We start from the raw sequence: 25,132 nt of genomic DNA, 5'->3' as shown, positions 1-25,132 counted from the left end.
TTGATGGGTTAACAGGGCTTAATACGCGTTTTTCCGGAGGAGCTAGTGACTTAAGCTGCCACTCTTGACGATGACATCACCGGAAACCTCTTCACAGTCTCTCTTAAATGAAGACACTAACATCTTTAGGGAGGTGAGGTCAGCCATGTGTTTGGGCTGGTGCAACTCCCTGCATTTTCCTTGGAGATGTCATAGGTTGAAAAACCAACCGTCTGGGTGGACAGAATCCACATTGCGATGCAGTGAGAAGCTCTTCAGCTTCAGTGGAGGTGGTTGAGAAGGGCTCTGCTGACTCTCACTGTGGCCACAGCAGGAAGACTCTCTGAGGTTAAAACAGCCAGACTGGCTTCCTTTCTCGAGATGATTAATAACATCTTTATATTCCTTCCTTCAGTGAAATTGTGGACTTTTTGCTGATGAGTTTTGGAACTATATTGGGAATCTACTGCCCTGAAATCCTTGTTTTTTTTTAAATTGGCATGTGGCATTTTCATTTTCTTATTAGGCAGGGGTGATATCCAAGCTGCTGTGGGATGGAATTAAGGATGTTTCAGTCAGGGACGGGATCATGATTGAAATGTTTCTTCCAGCAAGCTCTCTGTCCCTAGTGAATTCACTCCCATTCTTAGCTGACACTGGGATATTGAGCATTTTGGAAATACTTGAATGTGTATATCTCCCATCTAAACCAAGAGTTAATGTACTTTAAGCGTTAAATTATGTATAAGACGTTTCTGCGAAAAATTGAGCTGTGTGTCAATATAAATGTAAATTTTTTTTCAGATATAAAAAGAGTCTCAGAATAGAAGGTTGTCACTTTTGAACAGAGATGAGGAATCTATTTAGCAAGCCAGTGGTGAATCTGTGGAATTTATTGCCACAGGCATTTGCGGAGGCCAAGTCACTGTGTATATTTAAAGCGGAGGTTGCTGGGTTCTTGATTAGTAAGGGCATCAAAAATTACAGCAAAGAGGCAGGAGGATGGGGTTAAGAGGGTAACAAATCAGCCATGAGCAAATGGTGGGCAGACTTGATAGGCCGAATAACCAAATTCTGCTCCTATGTCTTTTGGCCTTGGGTGTTGAGGCTCTCATTGGCCCTGACAGTGCTGTAGAATCCATGAAATTTACTGCTGCTGGAAGGTTGCTGAACGTCCTGTGCTGTTCCCAACCACCACAGATTTTCAGCTGGGTCCTTGCTTTCAGATGTCTGTAAAGCTGTCTTTTTTTTAAAAAAAGAGTTTAGCTTTATTTGTCACATGTACATCAAAACATACAGTGAATTGTGTTGTTTATAGCAAATCGAATCAGTAGCGATTGTGCTGGGCAAGCCGCAAGTGTTGCCATGCTTTCCACACTAACATAGCATGTCCACATCTTACTAACCCTAGCATGCATGTCTTTGGAATGTGAGAGGAAACGGGAGGAAACCCACGTGGTCATGGAGAGAATAGACAAACTCCTCATAGATGGCAGAGAGAATTGAACCCCGATATTACAACTGGTGCTGTAAAGCATTGCACTAACCACTACACTATCATGCCAGCCCTTTTTTTTTCTTGAAGAGCAACAGTGATTCCAATGCAGAAAACTTCTTGTATTTGAACTTAACTAATTCTTCAGTCTCCAGATCATTCACATCAAACCATTCTGGTCGGTCTTGAAGGTTCTCTTCACTGATGCCAAGGGAGGAATGTGTTTCCTCTCCACCCAGATCAACAACTCAAAAGTTAGTACTTTTTCAACATTTGTGTTCCTGGGTATCATTATTTTGTGGGACCTCATTTGGGAAAACCATTTCTGCTTCATTAACAAAAGGTGTGGCAGAGAATGTATTCCTTGTGGCAGTTGATAATATTCCATCTTCCTCAGAACATGCTGGTGCAATTCTGCACTGCCATCATAGAGAACAACTTTGCATCAGTTACTACCTACATGAAAAAATAATGAGGAAAAATTTGGTGCAGCTCTTGTTAATTTGCCCAGAACTTGCAAGTGTAATGGAAATTATTTTAAGATTTGTTCTGTTCTAATTCCGCTAAAGGCATTTACAAGTCAATTCACAAAGGAAGGCACTGCCCTCATGTTGAAGGCTACCAGAAATAACTTTATTACAGTTATTTAAAACATGCAATACAGAAAGAAAGACAAATGATTACTGAAGTAGTTGTTCAGAAAACAAAATAATACTTACCATCAACTTAATGAACTGATCTGTACAATGCCACAGGTGAACCTCAGATGCCACCCCTCAATTCCCGTGCCTGCTCCCTCTATTCCTGTGCCCCACCATTCCATTTTATTTTGGCATGTGCCAAGGAGGAATCACATTTAACTCTTACAGTTGATTTTTGCCCAGTTTGCAAAGTTATTACAATCAGAATTTTCATTTTATTTTGGTTAATTTTGTGCATTGAATATTTCATTAAATTGTTATGTTACATTTCCCAAGTAGAGATGTTCTTGCTGATGGTTGCCCTTTCTCTGACCCTTGTGTTGTGGAAGGTAAATGTGAATAACTTCCTTGAGATAGCAGATGAAGTGTGAATGGCCAAGTGCTTTTGTAATAGTATAAGTGCACTGAGGATGACAGAGTGCTGGTACTTTGCCATGAGCTACTACATACTTTAATATCTAATTTGTGTGATCCTTTTGTACATGACGGCAATGCTGATTTAATCTAAAGATGAGATGAATCAGCATTCACTAGGAAAGGTACGTTTGAATGGGTTATTATTTGCCAGAATTAAACTATAAGCGTAGTGTGAGTTAGAAAAGAGTCATAGAAAAGTACAGCAAGGAAACAGGCCCTTCAGCCCATCTAATCCATGCCAAACCATTTATACTGCCTAGTCCCATCAACCAGCACCCAGACCATAGTCTTCCTTACCCCTCCCATCCATCTACCTATCCAGACTTCTCTTAAACGTTGAAATCAAAATTGCACTGGCAGCTTGTTCCACAGTCTCTCAATCCTCTAGCTGAAGGAGTTTCCCCTCGTTCCCTTTAAAGTTTTCCTCTTTCATTCTTAACCCATGACTTCTGGTTGTAGTCCCACCCAGCCTTAGTGGAAAAAGCCTGCTTGCATTTACCCTCTTGAAGAAGAAGAAGAAGAAAACCCTTAACTCTGAGTGGAACCATTGGGACGCTGTTGTGATGGCATTTTTTATAGCAGGCTTTCTTGTTTTTATGAGGCTGAGTTGCTAGCTTGACGCTCAACCTAGCACGGATGGAAAGTGTGCAAGGGAGCTGGCTGGATTCGAACTCAGGAGCCTTCGCTCCAAATTCCGATGCTGATGCCACTATGCCACCAGCCTCTCTAAACTCCTTATAATTTTGTATATCTCTATCGAATCTCCCCTCAATCTTCTACATTATAGGAAATAAAGTTCTAAATGATTCAATCTTTCCTTACAACTAAGGTCCTCCAGTCCTGGCAACATTCTTGTAAATTTTATTTGTTTTTTAAATCTTATTTAAGTCATTCTTGTAGGTAGGTGACCAAAAATGCACACAATCATCCAAATTGGGCCTCACTAACATCTTATACAACTTCAACAAAACATCCCATCTCCTGTACTCAGTAATTTGAACAATATAGGCTAATGTGCCAGATGTTTTCTTTATGACACTATTTACCTGTGATGCTACTTTCAATGAATTATGGACATATACCCCCAAATTCCTTTGTTCTGATACACTCCTCACTGTGCAAGACCTACTCTGTGTGGTCCTCCCAAAGTGCAAAGCCTCACACTTGTTTGTATTAAATCGTATCTGCCATTTTTAACCTATTTTTCTAGCTGATCCAGATCCCACTGCAAGTTTTGATTGTCTTCCTCGCTGTCCACTACACCCCCAATCTTGGTGTCATCCACAAATGTGCTGATCCAATTAACCACATTATCATCCAGATCATTGTTATAGATGACAAACAGCAACGGACCCAGCACCGATCCTTGCGGCATAACACTAGTCACAGGCCTCCAGTCAGAATGACGACCATCTATTACCACTCTCTGGCTTCTCCCGCAAAGCCAATGTCTAATCCAATTTATCACCTCATCTTGAATGTCGATACTGAATCTTCACCAACCTCTCATGCAGAACCTTGTTAAATGCTTTGCTGAAGTCCATGTAGATATCATTCACTGCTTTGCCTTCATCAACATTCCTGGTAACTTCTTCAAAAAAATCTATAAGATTGGTTAGACATGACCTACCTTGCAGAAAAGCATGCTGATGATCCTTAATCAGTCCCTGTCTATCCAAACGCTCATATATCCTGTCCCTTTTTACACTTCCCTCCCACTGTGCCCAAGGGAACACTTTGTCAGATCCTAGGGATTTATCCACCCTAATTTACCTCAAGTCAGCAAACATCTCCTCTGTAATCTGTATAGGATCCATGACCTCACTGCTGCTTTGCCTCACTTCTATAGATACTGACCATCTTCCAAGTAAATATAGGTAAAAATCCATTTAAAATTGCCATATCGATCTTCCAGAGGAACAATCTTGTCCCTTGCAATCCTTCTGCTCTTAACATATTTGTTAGAAGCCCTTAAGTGTTCTTTTGCATTTCTTGTACTCCTCAAGTACCTCATTTGTTCCTACCCGCCTATACCTGCTATGCACTTCCAAATTTTTTTCTTAACCAGGGCCTCGGTCTCTCTCAAAAACCAAGGTTTACTAAACCTGTTATCCTTACGTTTTATTCTGACAGGCACATACAAGCTTTGTACTCTCAAAATGTTCAATTTTGAAGGCCTCCAGCTTATCAAGTACACTTTTGTCAGAAAGCAACCTGTCCCAATACACACTTGCCAGATCCATTCTGATACCATCAAAACTGGCCTTGCTCCAATTTTTAGAATCTCAACCCAAGTACCCAATATATCCTTTTTCTTAATTATCTTGAAATGAATGCCATTATGATCACTAGATGTAAAATTTTCCCCTACATAAACTTCTGTCACCTGTCCTGTCTTATTCCCTAATAGCAGATTAAGCATTGTGCACACTCCCATCGGGACTTCTACATACTGATTAAGGAAACTTTCCTGAACACATTTGCCAAAATCTATCCATCTAGTCCCTTTACAATATGGGAGTCCCAGTCAATACCACCACCTCAGATCGCAAGACCCTGCAGCGGATAGTGAGGTCAGCTGAGAAGATCATAGGGGTCTCTCTTCCCGCCATCATGGGCATTTACACTATACGCTGCATCCGCAAAGGAAACAGCATTATGAAGGACCCCATGCACCCCTCATACAATCTCTTCTCCCTCCTGCCGTCTGGGAAAAGGCTCCGAAGCATTCAGGCTCTCACGACCAGACTATGCAACAGTTTCTTCCCCCAAACTTATCAGACTCCTCAATACCTGAAGCCTGGACTGACACATTGCCCTATTGTCCCGTTTATTATTTATTGTAATGCCTGCACTGTTTTTGTGCACTTTATGTAGTCCTGTGTAGGTCTGTAGTCTCGTGTAGCTTTCTCTGTTTTGTTTTTTCACATAGTTCAGTCTAGTTTTTGTACTGGGTCATGTAACACTATGCTCCTGAAAAATGTTGACTCATTTTTACTATGTACTGTACCAGCAGTTATGTTTGAAATAACAATAAAAGTGACTTGACTTGAATATGTGGAAAGTTAAAATACTTGCTATCACAGTCTTGTGTTTCTTGAGCGGTCTGCAATCTCTCAACAAATTTGTTCCTTTAGATCCCATGGTCTGTTGGGTAATCTATAATACAGCCTCATTAATGTGGTCATGCCTTTCTTATTCCTCAGTTCCACCCATAAAGTCTCACTAGATGAGTTCTCCAGTCTGTTTGGATTGAGTGTTGCTGTGATATTTTCCCTGACTAGTAATACTACCCCTCCCCCTTCAATCCGTTCACCTCTATCACATCTAAATCAACAGAACCCTGGAATACTGAGCTGCCAGTCCTGCCCCTCTGGCAACCAAGTCTCATTAATGGCTACAATATCATAACTTCGTGTGTAGATCCATACCCTGAGCTCATCTGCCTTTCCTGCAATACTTCTTGCATTGAAATATATGCAGCTCAGAACATTAATCCCATCATGCTCAAGCTTTTGATTCCCTTTGTCTGACAAGCTTTGTCTGAGGTCTTAAGGACATATGTCTCTACAACCACTCCACTATCTGTTCTGGCACTCTGGTTCCCATCCCACTGCAACTCTTGTTTAAACCCACCTATGCAGTAGTAACAAACCTTCCCAATCAGTAAAAAGACAAGTAAACCTCTGTTTAGAGCTCAGCATTCGACACCACCATCCACTCAATACTAATCACCAAGTTTCAAAACCTGGGTCTCAGTACTTTGCTTTGCAACTGGATGTTTGACTTCCTTATTTTAAAGACCCTAGTCAGTGCAGATCGGAAATAATATCTCGAGCTTGCTGACGGTCTATGCAGTTGCAGCTCATGGCTGCGCGCTTAACCAACTGCTCTACTCTTTCTACACCCATGTCTGATAACATGCAGTTAGAAGTTGACAGACATGACATTGTGAGCATCACAGAATCGTGGTTGAAAGAGGATCACATCTGGGAGCTTAACATCCAAGGATACACATCGTATCGAAAGGACAGGCAGGTAGGCAGAAGGGGTGGGGTGACTTTGTTGGTTTAAAAAAAGGAAGTCAAATCCTTAGAAAGAAGTGACATGGAATCAGAAGTTGTAGAATCCTCATGGTAGAAATGAAAAACCACAAGGATAACAGACCACGACGAGAGTTATATACAAGTCTGAATAGTAGCGAGGATGTGGAGTACTAATTACAATGGGAGATAGAAAAGGCGTGTAAAAAGGACAATGTTATGATAGTCATTTGGGGATTTCAATATGCAGGTAGATTGTGAAAATCGGGTTGGTATTGGATCATAAGAGAAGCAATTGTTGAATGCCTGTGAGATGGCATTTCAGAGCAGTTTGTGATCAAGCCCACTGGGGAAAAGGCAGTTCTGAATTGTGTATTATGTAATGAGCTAGATTTAATTAGGGAGTTTAAGGTAAAGGAACCCTGAGGAGACGAGTGATCAGAATCTGATGGCTAGCAGTGTTGGTGGCAGAGCAGGAAAAGCTGGAGTTTCTGAGAGTAGTTTGGAAGACTAGCATTCATTTCAAGAGAACTGGAACATAAAATAAAGGATGTAATGCTGAGACCCTATAGAGCATTGGTGGGACAACATTTGGAGTATTGTGAGCAGTTTTGGGCTCCATATCTAAAAAAACAGATGTGTTGGCCTTGGAGAGGGTCCAGAGATGGTTTATGAGAATGATCCTGGGAATGAAATGGTTAACTTTTGAGGAACTTTGTCTTTGGGCCTGTATCATTGGAGTTTAGAAAAATGAGGGAAAGGGGATCTCATTGAAACCTGCCACATTTTGAAAAGTTTAAATAATGGACATGGAGAGGATTGGTCCGATACTGGATGAGTCTACGACCAAACAACATAGCCTCAGAATAAGACATCCTTTTAGAACAGGTGAGGAGACATTTTAGTCAGAGGTTGTTGTTATGTATGCCGTAACTGGATAACTTACCAGCAAAGATAGAGAGGTCTGTTGAAGTCTGGTGTCACTATTTTCAAACGTTTTTATTTATAAAGGGACACAAAAGTAGGGTTAATACATACATTCAGATAGTGCACATCGTCAACATTCAATCTAAAGCGCGGGTATAGTAATAATCATCATTAAGAAGTGAGCTCTGCTGGTGTCTGGGGTTAATAGATTGTCCGTTGGAAATATAAAAGTCACTCTGAAAGTCTGCAGGCCTCAGCCCTTTGAAAATCGCTGGGTTTTGCGTGGGGCGACCGAGAGAGAGAGATTGGGGGGAGAAGAGAAAGAACTTGCCAAGTCTTGATGAATCTTCCGTGAAATCGGGGGAGCGTTGGTTCCCTCTCCCCAATGTTAGTTAAAAGCGGTTTTCTGTGATTCCAGCCACAAATTCCAATCCCGGAATCTAACACACGTGGCTTCCTTCAGAATGGCTTCCCGCTGCTGCGGGATCACTCTCTCGTGTCTTCTGGGTGCGTCTAAGGGGCTGTCCCCCTGAGACTCTCCTTTATACTTCCTCACGGGATCGCAGGTGTCGATCAGGTTGGGATGATGCAATCTCTCTCTCAACCAGCCCACCTTGCCCGAGGGCTTTTCACGTGGTCTCCATGAGACAATAGTCGCTGGCATCTTATTCTGTATCCCAGGTGGGACGTGCAATTTGGCACGTTTCTCTCTCTCTCACTTCCTGGGTCTACTGACACCCCCCCCCCCCCCCAAACGGATGCTCTTGCGATTCTCACAAAGGAGGGGGCTGGGATCATAACACGATACTGGATGAGTCTACGACCAAACAACATAGCCTCAGAATAGGACATCCTTTTAGAACAGGTGAGGAGACATTTTAGTCAGAGGTTGTGAATCTGTAGAATTCATTGCCATAGATGATAGTGGAAGCCAAGTGATTGAGTATATTTAAAGTGGGGGTGGATAGGTTCTGGGGACCTCCAGTCTCCCTGATAACCACATCTGCATGAAGTGCAACGAGCTGCAGCTCCTTAGGAACTAGATCTACAGTTCGATGACCTATGGCTCGTATAAGAAAATGAGGGGATAGATAGGAGCTACAGGGAGGTAGTCACTCTTAAGTTGAAGGACACAGCTAACTGGATGACTGTTAGGAGAGGGAAATGGAATAGACAGCCAGTGCAGTTCTGTCTGTTCCCCTCAATTATTATACTGCTTTGGATACTGTGGAGGGGGGAGGGGAAATGACTTACTGGGAAAACCGCTGCGACTAGATTGCTGGCGCTGAGTCTGGCTCTGTGGCTCAGAAGGGAAGGGGAGAGAAGAGCAGTGCAGTAGTGATAGGGGATCCGATTAGTAGAGGAGCAGAAAGCAGCTTTCTATGGAAGTGAAAGTAACACCCAGATTGTATGTTGCCTTCCAGGTGCCTGGGTCAGGGATGTCTCAGATCGGGTCCATGGCATTCTAAAGAAGAGTAAACAGCTGGAAATTTTGGTACATATTGGCACCAATGACATGTAGGAAGAGGGAGGAGGTCCTGAAGAGAGAATATAGGGGAATTAAGTAGAAAGCTGAAAAGCAGGACCTCCAGGGTAGTAATCCAATCACAAACAAGAGAAAATCTGCAGATGCTGGAAATCCAAGCAACACCCACAAGATGTTGGAGGAACTCAGCAGGCCAGACAGCTGAGTTCCTTCAGCATTTTGTGTGTATTTTAGGGTAGTAATCTCTGGATTGCTGCCCGTACCATGTGCCAATGAGATAACAAATAGGATAATTTGGCAGATTATGGCTGAGGAATTCGAGCAGGGAGCAGGTTTTCCAGTTTGTGGATCATTGAGATCTCGTCTGGAGAAGATGTGACCTGTGCAAAAAGAATGGGTGACACCTGAACCTGAGGGGAACTAATATCCTTGCAGGCAGGTTTGCTAGAGTTGTTGGGGAGAGTTTCAACTAATTTGGCAGGGGTTTGAGAAGTGGAGTGATAAAGGTAAGTATGTGGCAGCTAGATGAAGTGTCTTGTGAGTCTGTGAGGAAGGACATGCAGTTGTTAAAGCAAATTGCAGTCAGTGGAATGGGTTGAAGTGTAATAGTGGGCCAAAATCAAAATTATGCGCTGTATACTGAATAAGGTAGGTGATCTTATAGCGCATTTAGAGATTGGCAGGTATGATGTTGTGGGCATCTCTGAGTCGTGGCTGAAAGAAGATCATAGTTAGGAGCTTAACATCCAAGGATACACCTTGTATCAAAAGAACAGTCAGGTAGGCAGAGGGGGTGGGATGCCTGTGCTGGTAAAATGAAATAAAAACCTTAGAAAGCTGCTACATAGGATCAGAAGATGTAGAATTCTTGTGGGCAGAGTTAAGAAACTGCAAGGGTAAAAATACCCTGGTGGGAGTTATCTACAGGCCCCCGAATAGTAGATAGGATGTGGGCTACAAATTACAATGGGAGATAGAAATGGCATGTAAGAAGGGCAATTTTGTGATAATTGTTGGGATTACAATAGGCAGGTACAGTAGATTTGGAAAATCAGGTTGGTGCTGGATTCCAAGAGAAGGAATTTGTACAATGCCTATGAGGAGGCTTTTTAGAGCAGCTTGTGGTTGAGCCCACTAGGGGAATGGCAATCCTGGATTGGGTGTTATGTAATGACCCAGATTTGATTAGGGATCTTAAGGTGAAGAATTCAATTCTATGATAGAGTTCGCCCTGCAGTTTGAAGAGAAGCTAAAAATGGATAGATCAGTTTTTAAAGTTCAAGAAAGTATGCATGCTGTATATAACTCTGAGATTCCTCTACAGTTGATTAAAGGAATCAGAGTCATAAGAAAGGAATGGCCAAAGTTGATTGGAAGGGGATGCTAGCGGGGATGTTGGCAGAAGAGCAATGGCTGGCCTTTGAGCAAAATTTGGAAAGCACTGGAAAGACATCCCAAAGATGAAGAAGTATTCTAAAGAGAGGTTGAGGCAACTGTAGCGGGTAGGGGAAGTCAAAGACAGCATAAAAGCAAAAAGAGGGGATACTGTATAATACATGAAAGATTATTAGAAAGCTAGAGAATTTGGAAGTTTTTAAAAACCCAACAGAAGGCTACTAAAAAGCCATAAAGAGCGAAACAATGAAACCTGAAGGTAAGCTATCTAATGATATAAAAGAGGATGGGTAGAAGGGCAAGGAATGTTGAGGGACCAGGGTCAGTAGAAGGACCTAAACAGGTTGGGCTCATGCACTTTTGCAGAAAGAATAAAGTCATGGACTTTTTAAATGGGAAGAAAATCCAAAAATCATATTGTATACATTATCTGATATTAAATGGAACCATTGAGCCATTGAAACTCAGAGCTGCAAAGGGTCTTTGGAATCCTCGTGCAGGATTCCTTAAAGGTTAACTTGCAGGTTGAGACAGTGGTAAGGAAGACAGATGCAGTGTTAGTATTCATTTTGAGAGGACTAGGGTATAAATGCAAGGGTGTAATGCTGAGGCTTCATAAGGCATTGATCTTACCACATTTGGATTATTCTGTGCAATTTTGGGTCTTTGAAGAAAAAATTAGCTGGGATTGGATAGGGTCCAGAGGAGTACATGAGAGTGATCCTACGAATGGAAGAGTTAACATATGAGGAGTGTTTGATGGCTCTGGGCCTGTACTTGCTAGGGTTTAGAAGAACGAGGGGGTTCTCATTGAAAAGCCTTGATAGAATAAATGTGGTGAGAATGATTCCTGTAGTGGGAGAGTCTTAGACCAGAGGGCACAGCCTCAGTATAGAAGGATGTCGACTTAGAATAGAGATATCTATTCAAGGTGAAGGTTGACAGGCCTTTGACTAGTCAGTTTGTCAAAGGTTATGAGGAGAAGGCAAGGGAATGGGATTGGGAAGAATAATAAATCAGACATGATGGAACAGCCTAATTCTGATCCTGTGACTTATTTGAGGTCTTTTGTTGTTGCTGATGTACATAGTGAAAAGGATCAGAAGAGGTCAAGTTGTAGCATTTGTACTTGATGTGAAGTCAATATTCAGGGTAAAAATTGTGCTTAAAATTGCACTAGTATACAAAATTGATCTTTTCTTTTACTTAAATTTCTATGCAGACATTTTTGGTCTATTATTGACCACAACATTTTCAATAACCCAGTATAGCTGGGTACATAGAATATCGAACATTACAGCACAGGAACAGGCCCTTCGGCCGACAAAGTTGTGCCAAATCAATTAGATTAGTAAACAAATAAACTAATCAGTTTGCCTATACAATGACCCTATCCTTTCAATTCCCTCATATTCATGTGTCTATCTGAATGTTCCTTAAAAATCCCTAATGTATCTGCCTTTTCCACCACCCCAGTCAGCACATTACAGGTGCCCACCATTCTCTGTGGGGGGAAAAAAAACTTGCTTTTTACGTCTCCTTGAACTTGCCCCCTCTCACCTTAATTGCATGCCTTGTGGCATAAGAAATTTCAAACTTGGGGAAAAGATACTGTCTGTCCACTCCATCTGTTGCCTCTCATGATCTTCTCAGCCTAGATTGTATCTCTCCTCAGCCTTCACAGCTCTAGAAAAAATAACCCAGATTTGTCCAATCTCTTGGGTAGATAAATCTTCTGGACCAGATGGAATGCACCCTCATGTTCTGAAGGAAGTAGCAGTGGAGATTGCAGAGGCATTAGCAATGACCTTTCAAAAGTTGATAGATTCTGGCCTGATTCCGGAGGACTGGAAGATTACAAATGTCACTCCGCTATTTAAGAAGGGGGCAAGGAAGCAAAAAGGAAATTATAGACCTGTTAGCTTGACATCGGTGTTTGGGAAGTTGTTGGAGTCAATTGTCAAGGATGAGGTTAGGGAGTACCTGGAGGCATATGACAAGATAGGCAGAACTCAGCATGGTTTCCTTAAAGGAAAATCCTGCCTGACAAACCTATTGCAATTTTTTGAGGAAATTACAAGTAGGCTAGACAAGGGAGATGCAGTGGATGTTGTATATTTGGATTTTCAGAAGGCCTTTGACAAGGTGCTGCACATGAGGCTGTTAAACAAGGCAAGAGCCCATGGAATTACAGGAAAGTTACATACGTGGAGAGAGTTTTGGTTGATTGGCAGGAAACAGAGAGTGTGAATAAAGGGATCCCATTCTGGTTGGCTGCCAGTTACCAGTGGTGTCCCACACAGGTCTGTGTTGGGACCACTTCTTTTTACGTTGTGTTACGAACCCCGTAATTGGGTCACTTACCAACAAAGATCGAGAGGTCCGTTGAAGTCTGATGATATGATTTTTAACAGCATTTATTAGTAAAAATACACAAAAATAATATCAATGCAAATATACAGATAATATACATCGTCAATACTAAATCTAAAAGAGCGGGTATAATAATAATCAATAAGAAATAAGCTCTATCGTTGTCTAGGGGATAATGTATTGTCCGATGGAAATATAAAGTTCACTCAGTTCATGCAGGCTGCAGCCTTTGGGGACCGCTGGGTTTGCAATGGTTGGCGAGAGAGAGAGAGTTTTGGGAGAAAAACTTGCTGGCTTTCCTTTTATGATTTCGATCCGTCGGAGTCTCATTGGTGTGGCCATTCACTTGTGGCCTCTTCTTTAGCTAAGCCATTCTTCCGTGATGAGCCTGCCACCCTGGCAAGGGAGGACGCACACGAGCCCTCACCGGCGTTCGCGATAAAACGTTGTCACTGGATTTCCAGCATTTCTCCTGGTGCGTCTGAAAGGGTTGTTCCCCAGACCCTCTTTTATCCTTACTCACGGGGTCTCAGAATCAGGTTGGGATGATGCAATCCCTCAACCAGCCCACTCTGGTCGTCCCCTGAGGGACTTCAATGAATAGTACAGTACTCAATACACAATTCTGTCTCCAAGAGACAATAGCCGTTATCAATGGTTCCGTTTTCGCTGAGTCCAGGACACATTCCAAACCTTGTGGATTCTGTGTGTCTCTCTCTCATTTCCTGAGTCCCAAACCTGAATTAATAGCGATCTTGCGATTCTCAAAAAGGACTTTGTACCCTTCAGCCCCTCAGAGTTGCGGCACATTCGTAACAGTTGTATATCAACGATTTGGATTATGGAATAGATGGCTTTGTGGCTAAGTTTGCTGATGATACAAAGATAGGTGGAGGGGCTGGTAGTGCTGAGGAAACAGAGAGTCTGCAGAAAGACTTGGATAGATTGGGGGAATGGGCAAAGAAGTGGCAAATGAATTACAATGTCGAAAAGTGTACAGTCACGTACTTTGGTAGAAGAAATAAACGGGCAGACTATTATTTAAATGGGGAGAGAATTCAAAGTTCTGAGATGCAACGGGACTTGGGAGCTCTCGTGCAGGATACCCTTAAGGTTAACCTCCAGGTTGAGTTGGTGGTGAAGAAGGTGAATGCAATGTTGACATTCATTTCTAGAGGAATAGGGTATAGTAACAGGGATGTGATGTTGAGGCTCTATAAGGCACTGGTAAGACCTCACTTGGAATACTGTGTGCAGTTTTGGGCTCCTTATTTAAGAAAGGATGTGCTGACATTGGAGAGGTTTCAGAGAAGATTCACTGGAATGATTCCGGGAATGAGAGGGTTATTATATGAGGAACGTCTGACCGCTCTTGGACTGTACTCCTTGGAGTTTAGAAGAATGAGGGGGGACCTCATAGAAACATTTTGAATGTTGAAAGGCATGGACAGAGTGGATGTGGCAAAGTTGTTTCCCATGGTGGGGGAGTCTAGTACAAGAGGAAATGACTTGAGGATTGGAGGGTGCCCATTCAGAACAGAGATGCAAAAAATTTTTTTTAGCCAGAGGGTGGTGAATCTATGGAATTTGTTGCCATAGGCGGCAGTGGAACCCTTGTCATTGGTTGTATTTAAGGCAGAGATTGATAGGTATCTGAGCAGTCAGGGCATCAAAGGTTATGGTGAGAAGGTGGGGGAATGGGACGAAAGGGGAGATTGGATCAGCTCATGATGAAATGGCAGAGCAGACTTGATGGGCCAAATGGCTGACTTCTGCTCCTTTGTCTTATGATAGCACATGTTCTCTATTCCAGGCAGCACCCTTTTAAACCTCTTTTGCAACCTAACCAAAGCCTCAACATCCACCTTTCAGGTTTAGAAATCATTTTTTTTAAGAACTGCATGTTAGGGAATATTCCATAATGCACTTAAAAGGTATAACTAGTTATGAATATATCTGAGAATGGGTAATCACAATGATTTTTTTAATCAGTGTACTGTCCCACCTGTGAATTATCCAGTTTTAATTAATTGTACAAACTATATATAATAGTAATCTGCTGTAATTGATATATAGTAAAAATGTACCTAAAAGCTAAATTAAAAGCTCAGCCTAATTTTAAAGGATTTATCAATGGGTCAATGGGTGCAGTTAGTGGAAATGTGCTGAGTCACCCTATGTTGAGCAGTTGGGTTTTGGATGCGACATTTCAGGCTTGTTTTATAAGCATAGATGAAAGCCCTTGGTATCCTGACATGAGACTTCCATTTGAAATTCTGTTTCTTTTCATCTATGTGTCAATCTAAGGGTTGTGGCGACCCATTTCCTGGCGTATCCGAACCGACTCACAATTAGATAGCCTACGGGGGTTTGCGAGCACAGAGCTTTGGAGCCTCTGCGCCATGGGGGGCCGGTTGACAGAGGCTTAAAAGTGAGGCTGAAGTTTTCGAATAAAGTTTTTTCCTTCGACTGCAGTTACCGACTCCGTGTCGTAATTTTAGCGCTGCGTGTAGCACACCGCTACAATTGGTGACCCCGACGGTCCAAACGATTTTTGGACCAGAAATGACCGACGCCGCCTCTGTTCATGCGGTTTCATTGAAACTGCCGGGTTTCTGGACACAGTGCCCGGACCTATGGTTCCAGCAAGCCGAAGCCCAATTCCACGTTCGCCAGATCACCTCAGAAGACACCCGCTACTACTACGTGGCGAGCTCCCTCGACCAGGACACAGCGGCCCAGGTCACGGAGTTCGTACAGTCGCCCCCAGCAGACGGCAAGTACACGGAATTCAAAGCTCTGCTCCTCAGGACTTTCGGACTCTCACGGCGTGAGCGGGCTGCCCGTTTACTGCACCTGGACGGCTTGGGCGACAGACCTCCATCGGCTTTAATGAATGAGATGTTGTCTCTGGCCGACGGACACACATGCCTCATGTTTGAGCAGGCATTCCTGGGGCAGCTGCCTGAGGACATACGCCTGCTGCTGTCCGACGCGGATTTCAGTGACCCCCGGAAGGTGGCAGCCCGGGCGGACTTGCTGTGGAACGCCAAAAAGGTGAGCGGGGCGTCCATCGCACAGATCTCCCAGCCACGCTCCCGGCAGCAAACCAGTCCAGGCCCGGCCGCTGAGCCCGCCAACCCCCGGCCCAATGAACACTGGTGCTTCTACCACCAGCGGTGGGGCACAGAAGCCTGCCGTTGTTGCCCACCCTGCAAGTTCCCAGGAAACGCCAGGGCCAGCCGCCGCTGATGGCTACGGCGGCTGGCCATCGGGATAGCCTCCTGTATGTGTGGGATAGCAGGTCGGGACGCCGGGTTTTGGTCGATACTGGGGCTGAGATCAGCGTTTTACCTCCGACGAGTTACAACACCCGCAGCAGGGCACCGGGTCCCCCCCTGAGGGCCGTGAACGGCAGCACCGTAAGGACCTATGGCACCCGTCAGGTGCAGCTACAGTTCGGCTCCAGCCAGTTCACGTGGGACTTCACACTGGCCGCCGTAGCCCAACCGCTTCTGGGTGCGGATTTTTTGCGGGCTCACAGCCTACTGGTCGACCTGCCCAGGAAGAGACTGGTACACGCCGAGACCTTTCAGACGTTCTCCCTGGGTGCAGCCCAGTTGCCAGCCCCTCACCTCGGCTCCATCACGCTGTCCGACAACGACTTCACCAGGGTCCTGGAGGAGTTCCCATCGGTTCTGGCACCGCAGTTCACAGCGGCCATGCCCAGGCACGGCGTACAGCACCACATCCCGACCCAGGGACCACCCCTCCACGCCCGTGCTCGGCGGCTTCCCCCGGACAAGCTCCGACTGGCGAAGGAGGAGTTCCAGAGGATGGAGGAATTGGGGATCATCCGGCGGTCCGACAGCCCATGGGCCTCCCCCCTGCACATGGTGCCCAAAGCGACGGGGGGCTGGAGACCGTGCGGCGACTACCGCAGGCTGAACGAGGCTACCACACCGGACCGCTACCCTGTGCCGCACATTCAGGACTTTGCAGCAAACCTGCACGGCGCACGGATCTTCTCCAAGGTAGATCTCGTCCGAGGGTACCATCAAATCCCGATGCATCCTGACGACGTCCCCAAAACGGCACTCATCACCCCTTTCGGCCTTTTCGAGTTCCTCCGCATGCCGTTCGGCCTGAAGAATGCCGCACAGACGTTCCAGCGGTTAATGGACGCGGTGGGACGGGACCTGGACTTCGCGTTCATCTATTTGGATGACATCCTCATAGCCAGCGGCAGTCGTCAGGAGCATCTGTCCCACCTCCGTCAACTCTGCGCCCGACTGAGTGAGTACGGTCTTACAATCAACCCCGCCAAATGCCAGTTCGGACTCGATACCATTGACTTCCTGGGCCACAGGATTACTAAAGACGGGGCAACCCCTCTGCCCGCTAAGGTAGATGCGGTCCGCCACTTCCCCCGACCCACCACGATCAAAGGCCTTCAGGAATTCGTAGGTATGGTCAATTTCTACCACCGCTTCCTCCCTTCAGCTGCCCGGATCATGCGCCCCCTGTTCGCCCTGATGTCGGGTCCGAGCAAGGACATTACCTGGGACGAGGAGTCCGCCGCCGCTTTCGTTCAAACGAAGGAAGCTTTGGCGGATGCCGCAATGCTAGTACATCCCAGAATGGACGCCCCTACCGCCCTCACAGTGGACGCATCAAACACGGCAGTCGGTGGGGTGCTGGAGCAACTCATCGCAGGTCGCTGGCAACCCCTGGCGTTTTTCAGCAAACACCTGCGACCACCCGAGCTTAAGTACAGTGCTTTCGACCGGGAACTGTTGGCGCTCTAGCTGGCAATCCGGCATTTCAGGTACTTCCTAGAAGGTCGGCCCTTCACCGCGTTCACGGACCACAAACCGCTTACCTTTGCGTTTACGAAAGCGTCCGACCCCTGGTCGTCCCGCCAGCAACGCCACTTGTCCTACATCTCTGAGTACACGACGGATGTCCGGCACGTCTCGCCCTACCGTTCATGCCCTTTCCCAAGGGGTAGACTTTGAGGCACTGGCAGAGGCGCAGCAGGCGGATGAGGAGATTCCGAGTTACAGAACCGCAGTCTCCGGTTTGCAGCTCCAGGACCTCCCAGTGGGCCCAGGTGAGAGGACCCTACTCTGTGACGTCGCCACCGGCCAGCCCCGTCCAGTCGTCCCGACAGCATGGCGGCGCCGCGTTTTCGACTCCATTCATAACTTGGCGCATCCCTCCATCCGGACAACTGTCCGGATGGTTTCCAGCAGGTTCGTTTGGCACGGACTCCGCAAACAGGTCAGTGAATGGGCCAAAACGTGCATGCACTGCCAGACGGCCAAGGTGCAGCGGCGCACCAAAGCCCCACCGCAGCAGTTCCATCCCGCCCACCGGCGTTTCGACCACATTCATGTGGATATCGTGGGCCCCCTGCCAGTGTCGCGCGGAGCGCGTTACCTCCTGACTATCGTGGACCGGTTCACAAGATGGCCAGAGGCGGTCCCGCTCACCGACACCACCTCCGAATCTTGCGCCCGAGCCCTGATCGCCACCTGGATATCTCGCTTTGGTGTACCAGCCCACATTACCTCCGACAGAAGCGCCCAGTTCACCTCCAGCCTGTGGTCAGCTATGGCCAGCCTTTTGGGGACTCAGCTGCACCACACAACTGCCTACCACCCACAGTCGAATGGGCTAGTGGAGCGTTTCCACCGTCACCTGAAGTCGGCCCTCATGGCCCGCCTACGAGGAGCCAACTGGGCGGACGAGCTTCCCTGGGTCCTACTCGGCATCCGCACAGCGCCCAAGGACGACCTGCACGCCTCGTCGGCCGAGTTGGTATACGGCGCGCCCCTGGTCGTCCCCGGGGAGTTCCTACCAGCCCCAAGGGGGCAAGAGGAAGAACCCGCAGCAGTCCTGGGCAGACTACGCGAGAAGCTCGGTAACCTGGCCCCCATACCCACTTCACAGCACGGGCGGAACTCGACCTGCGTACCCAAAGACCTGCAGAACTGTAAGTTTGTACGAAGGGGCGGGTATCGGCCGCCGCTGCAGCGGCCATACGAGGGGCCGTTTATGGTGCTCCGGAACAACGGGTCCACGTTTGTGCTGGACGATGGGGGGAAAGAGGAGGTTTTCACGGTGGACCGCCTCAAACTGGCCCATGTGGACCTGGCGCAACCGGTCGAGTTTCCGGCGCCTTGGCGCAGAGGCCGACCTCCCAAGCAGGTTCTGGCCCAGACTGTGGACATTGGGGGGTGTATCACCGGTTCTGGGGGGGGGTTATGTGGCGACCCATTTCCTGGCGTATCCGAACCGACTCACAATTAGATAGCCTACGGGGGTTTGCGAGCACAGAGCTTTGGAGCCTCTGCGCCATGGGGGGCCGGTTGACAGAGGCTTAAAAGTGAGGCTGAAGTTTTCGAATAAAGTTTTTTCCTTCGACTGCAGTTACCGACTCCGTGTCGTAATTTTAGCGCTGCGTGTAGCACACTGCTACAGGGTCTCTTTAAATGTCCCCAATGTATCTGCTTCTCCTACCACCCCAGCAGTGTGTTCTAAGCACTTACTAATCCCTGGATTAAACAAAACTACCTCTAACATCCCTCCCCATATTTTCCTCAAAACATTGTAAAGTTATGCCTCCCTTGTATTATTGAGAGAGTGGACAGCCAGCATCTTCCTCCCAGAAGGAATACAAAGGAGGCATAACTTTATGATGATTTGACGGGTGGTGAATTTAAAGAGCTGGGGTAATTGAATTCAATCAGATTCCCCCATTCTCCAGCCCTTTATCTATTTCAACAATCAACTTTCCAGCTCTTTATTTCACTCCTAACCTCCACTTCAAGTTTCATCTATCACCTTGTATTTCTTCCTCCCCTCCTGCCACCTTCTTACTCTGACTCCTCATCTTTCTTTTTCTTCAGTCCTGATGAAAGGTCTTGGTCCGAAATGTTGACTGTACTCTTTTCCATACTTCTGCCTAGCCTGCTGAGTTCCTCCAGCATTGTGTGTGTGACACTATATTAATGCTGGACAGAAAGAACTAAAATCTGCAGATCAGTGAACATAAATGAGGCAAGGGCAATGGGAACAGACAAAGTAGATGTCTTTGTTCTTGTCATGTGGTTGCAGGAATGGGGGTTGCTATTTTGTGAGAGTGTTCTTGCAGCCAGCTTTTGTGAACTGTTTGGTGAGCTGGTTCTTGGTGAGGGATAGCTTATTCAGAGCAACTGAACATGGACACAATGAATCTCCTGTTGGTGATATGCTGAACAGGAGACAATTTCCAGATAAGAAACTGTTCATTTGGTTATGTAAAATTGGCAGGCTTGTAGAAAGAACAGCCTAAACTCAAATGACCTGGAAAGAGCAAAAGAAGTTACCAGAGGCACAAGTTTGGAGGAAGAGTTGTAAAGTGATATTGCTTGTCTTGGGCCAGATCCTATGAGAGGCTGACACAGGTTAGTCAGATGAGCCTGAGCCTGAGTTGAAAGATGATAGATTAATCTAATAAAGAAAAGGATAGGAATAGAGATTTCAAAAGCACGGGCAGCGACAACTGTGTGGAGACCAACTATTGCAAAGGTGTGTGACCCCACATCAGAATCAATAGGAACGCTTGGCCAGTGCTGGCTAGATTTCCTGGGTATTTTTCTATTCTTTGACTGTTTGGTGGGGGCTCATTGAGACCTAGTGTCTGATATTTAGGTTTGTAAATTCACGTGTTTGTTAACGGAAGCAATAAAGATATTTGTCAAAAAATACACATTATATCTGTGCCTAACTTATCATTTATTGTTGAGGATTAATACCTTTGTAACCCTCAGGCTCAGCCAGCACATGTTCGTTTATGGGAAAACAACTTCTGGCCCTGCCAAACTAAGAAATCTCATTTTTGTGGATGCTGTGTGATGTGCTGCCCAGTTACAAATCTGCACCGCAAAGTATCAGACAGTACAGCATAGGCAATTAAATGATTGAACTTAACTGACCCTCTATCTAGATTAAGATTTATAAAGAAAATAAAAAGTAAAAGGGCCCATTTTAAGGAAAAAGTCTATTGTGCATCGTTGGCGCTTATTGTTCGTTCATTTGTTCCTGTCGACCTCCAAGCGTAGCTGGCACTCGGACCCTTGCTCCTCAGTCCGCTTTGTCCAATGGTGTTCCAACTCCCTCCATTCCCCGATGAAAGACCATGAAAATCCTAGACACACAAGAAAGAAGAACATTTCTCCCATTGGATAGCCCCTGCATTCCAAAGTCCTGTTATCTCTAGTCATTACCCAAACATTGCTTCTATAGAGAAACCCATTACCTTAACAGTGGGGCATTACATAGAAGCCATTACATTAGCAGTGAAATCTTACAGTGTGTTACACCTGTAATATTAACTACCCTATCAACTTGCACTCCAACTTTGAGGGATTAATGGATGTGAACGCAAGATCCCTCTATTTCTCCACACCACTAAGAATCCTGCCAATGACCCTCTACTCTGCCATCAAGTTTGACCTTCCAAAGTGAATCACTTCACACTTTCCTGGATTGAAAAGGTTTCGGGAGGATATAGACAGATTAATTGAATAGCAGAGTGTTTGGTAATATAATGAGAAGATAATTTAGAAAGATGTGAGGTCATCCATTTGGATAGTAAAATAGGAAGTTAGATTTTAAATGATGGGATTTTGAATGGTGCTGGTTTTTGGAAGGCCTGTATAACTTTGTACTTAAATTGTTGAAAGTTAACATGCAGATTTAGCAAGGGAAATGGTATATTGGCCTTTATTGTAAGAGAAATTAAAAGCAAGAGTTGAGATGTTTTACTCCAATTGTACAAGTCCCTAAGGAAAGCACATCTGGAATATCATAAATTGTTCTGTTCACTTCAAATAGGGAGGATATTCTTTCAATACAGGGAATGCAATGAAGCCTTGCCAGATTGATTTCTGGATGTTGAATTTATAGTAATTAAATAGATGGAGCCTATATCATATTGAGGTTGGAAGAATGAAAGACTGCCTTACTGAAAAGTGCCAAATTCTTATGGGCTTGACAGGATAAATGTAAAGTTGGTATTTCTCTGGTTGGGATGTCTGAATTTGGGGTCATGGTGTGGAAATGAAGACACGAGAAAAACCAGAAGAAATTTCTTCTCTGCAGACGCTGGTGAATCTTTGGAATTCTCTACCTGAGGGTATTAAGAGGTTCATTGTCTGCAGTATTGAAGGTAAGTCTATTAGAGAATAAGATGTATCAGGTTAAAGTAGGAAAGTGACGCTGAAGATTGGCCCTAATGTTATTGAATTACCTAACAGACATGCAGGACTGAAAAGCCAATCCCCACATTTATTTCTTATGAATTGGAGGACTGATTACTCCTTTATCATGGTTTTTGAATGCAGTTTTTGGATAAGTAAATATTTTTAAAGATGAAACAGGCCCGTTGTAAAGCGGAAAAACAGTGTGTAGTGTAAATGAGTGTTCAAAAGAGAGTCAAGCAAGAGATTGTTAAACAGATGACAGCCCCTAAGTTTGGGGCTGATGTATTAACATAAGAGGAGGCAGAAGTGAGTGATTTTCAATGCTATGGAAAATTATCTGGTGTCTTGGTGGTTCTTGAATATTCACTTTTTACAGTTTAAATCAGTTGATGAGAGGGTCACCTGTGTCCACGTATATTGAGGACACAGTCTTGCACTAAAGAGTCAAATCAACCATTTACATCTGAGCTGAGGAGCAATCTCCTCACTGAGACTTTGTGAACTATAAGACTATATTTGCTACTCCATTCCTGGGTATATTTAACAGCAGAGATTGGTAGATTTTACAGTTTGTAAGCAATTGAGAGATAGAATACGGAGTTGTTAAAAGATCATCAGAGTAGGCTCGAGGGAACACTTGGCCCATCCATTTTCTTATGTTCTCATGCAATGTAGTTTTGGATTTATTTTGAGTATACTTTAATTCCCACTTGGTGGTGTGCATACTGCTTTATGCCTTCTAAATTGCACTGCTTTTTGATAACATAGTTTCTTGTATTATTGCAGAATGTTGTACATTAGTGGCAGTTTGAACAAATGGGAACAAAATTGCAACTTGGAAAACAACTTAATCTTGAGTTTCTTGAAGTTATCAGGCTGCTTTCCATTTTAAAATTAAATGTGTTATGTTTCAAAATCAACTTTAAATCAGATACTGAAGGTGTGTGAAAGCGCTCCCTAATTTTGATTTGTAATTTGTTTTCAGGATGGGGAGACTCCGAAGGAACTCCCTCTGAGAGTGGAATGACCACAGATGCAATCTACACCTACAATTGGTTGAAAGCGAGGAGTGGTAAGAGTTCTGTTTACATCTGGGGCCACTCACTAGGCACAGGGTAAGTAACTACTTGTTTGTGAGCTGGCTTTAAGTAAATAATTTTTATTTAGTAACTGGTGGTTGATTTCTTCCATTGTTTTGTTGTGCACTATTATTGGAAGTACAGTGGATTCTGGTTAATTGGGGCAACTACTTATTTGGGACAACTCTTAAAGAACTATTTGAGAAATTCACTTCATTTATTGGAGACACTATGCTGCTTAATTGGGACAGGAGACTGTTGCCAAAATTTCTAACTTGCGTCAATCATGTGCATTTATGTGGTTGTTAAACACTGCACTGTGCTTAGAGTGAGCATTTTTAAAATTGTGTCAGTTGAGTGTGTTTGTGTTCAAAAAGCAGTGATCTTTGTCACTAATATTTGGCAAGATTTTGCTCACTATGATTTCAAGCATTCAGGTTTGCCGGTCAGAAATAGCTGGTAGTGAAAATTAAACTATTTCACTACTTTAGCAAGTTGGGAACTACAAAGAATTTGAAGTTATTGACAATCATCTTGAATGTTACAATGAAAATGAAGATTTGGAGGATGCAATTGTCAAAAACATTGTAAGAAGGCTGTCCATTATCAGCACCAGATATCTTAGTTAATTTACAGTCAATCAAAAGAACATGGTAGCTTACACTGGATGAATTCCTCAGCTGATAGCTATTAGGAACCACAGTTTTATAGTACTGTTGCAGTATTCATAGTGTTCCAGTTTGTTCTGTATTTCATTCAAATGCATAATTTGTTATTAATTTGATTAGTAGTTTGTCTTTTTTATATGTGTTAACTATTCCCATGAAATTTTATCTAATTGAAACAGCTTCTTAATTGGCCAAAGCGTACTGAACCCAATGAATCCCAATTAACTGGACTCTACTGTACTTAATTACCATAATGAAACTAATGGTATTTAAACACAAGAGATTCTATAGATGCTGGAAATCCAGAGAAACACACACACAATGCTGGAGGAACTCAGCAGGTCAGGCAGCAATTATGAAGAGAAATAAGCAGTTGACACTTTGGGCTGAGACCCTTCATCATGACTGGAAAGTAAATCGGGCAAGGAGAATCCAGATTAAGAAGGTGGGGGAAAGGGAAGTACAAGTCGGCAGATGGTAGGTGAGTCCAGGAGAGGGGGAATGAACATGCTGGTAAGTGGTAGGAGGAACAGGTAAAGGACTGAAGAAGAAGGAATCTTATAGGAGAAGACAGTGGACGGTAGAAAGGAAAGGAGGAGGGGCACCAATGGGAGGTGTTGGACAGGTGAAGAGAAAAGAAGAGGTGAGAGGAGAGCCAGAATTGGGAATGAAGAAAGAGAGAAAGAGGATAAGGGAGAAATTACCAGAAGATAGAAAAAGGTGTTTGAGAGACTTTGAGTCTTGAGGATATTTCACAAGTTTTACCAATTTTAAACCAAGTGTAACATCAACATTTGCCTGTTGGTCACATTGACAAAATTATATCAATGTCTCCTTATCAAGAGAAACTCTGTAATAGGATTTTAAATACCTGGGAAAGTCTATAATAATTGTTCCATTATGGTTGTCAAGTGCCTCGGAGGGGGTTATTGATACCACAGCAATGGCATCCCTGCGGATATATAGCAGTCTCTAAGAAAACCTGGTTTAAAAAAATAAAACTTGCTGTTTCATTATTTCAAATGCACTGTGTGCAAGGGTGGTGGAGGTATATTTAGTGATATCTTTTAAAAGGAAATTTGTAAAATATTCTAAAGAGAAATGTTTGCATGACAATGAAAAAGGAGCTAAGAATTGTTGTAATTGGAAGGCTTTATCAAAGAGCCAGGCAGCTATGATAAACTGAATGATCTCTTGTGTTCTAATACGATGAAAGCATGAGAAAACCATAGGATGATTTGGGATCTGACAAATAAAAATGCTAACTATTTCTTAATTTAAAAGTTATAATACAAAATATAAATTTAATAGATATTAT

General features: G+C 44.3%; 1 protein-coding gene across 3 annotated transcripts in view; it reads left to right on the top strand.

Moving 5' to 3' along the window:
- abhd12 (abhydrolase domain containing 12, lysophospholipase) overlaps positions 1–25,132 on the top strand; it is a 210,108-nt gene that overhangs the window by 77,443 nt on the left and 107,533 nt on the right. For all 3 annotated transcript variants that reach the window (XM_059986406.1, XM_059986404.1, XM_059986405.1), the window contains one exon: positions 23,053–23,182. In XM_059986406.1, coding sequence (XP_059842389.1) covers positions 23,053–23,182 — 130 coding nt within the window. The remainder of the gene's footprint in view (positions 1–23,052; positions 23,183–25,132) is intronic.

Source organism: Hypanus sabinus, chromosome 12 (genome assembly GCF_030144855.1).
Source record: "Hypanus sabinus isolate sHypSab1 chromosome 12, sHypSab1.hap1, whole genome shotgun sequence".
NCBI classification, from domain to species: domain Eukaryota; kingdom Metazoa; phylum Chordata; class Chondrichthyes; order Myliobatiformes; family Dasyatidae; genus Hypanus; species Hypanus sabinus.
This window is presented reverse-complemented; position numbering and strand designations above follow the sequence as displayed.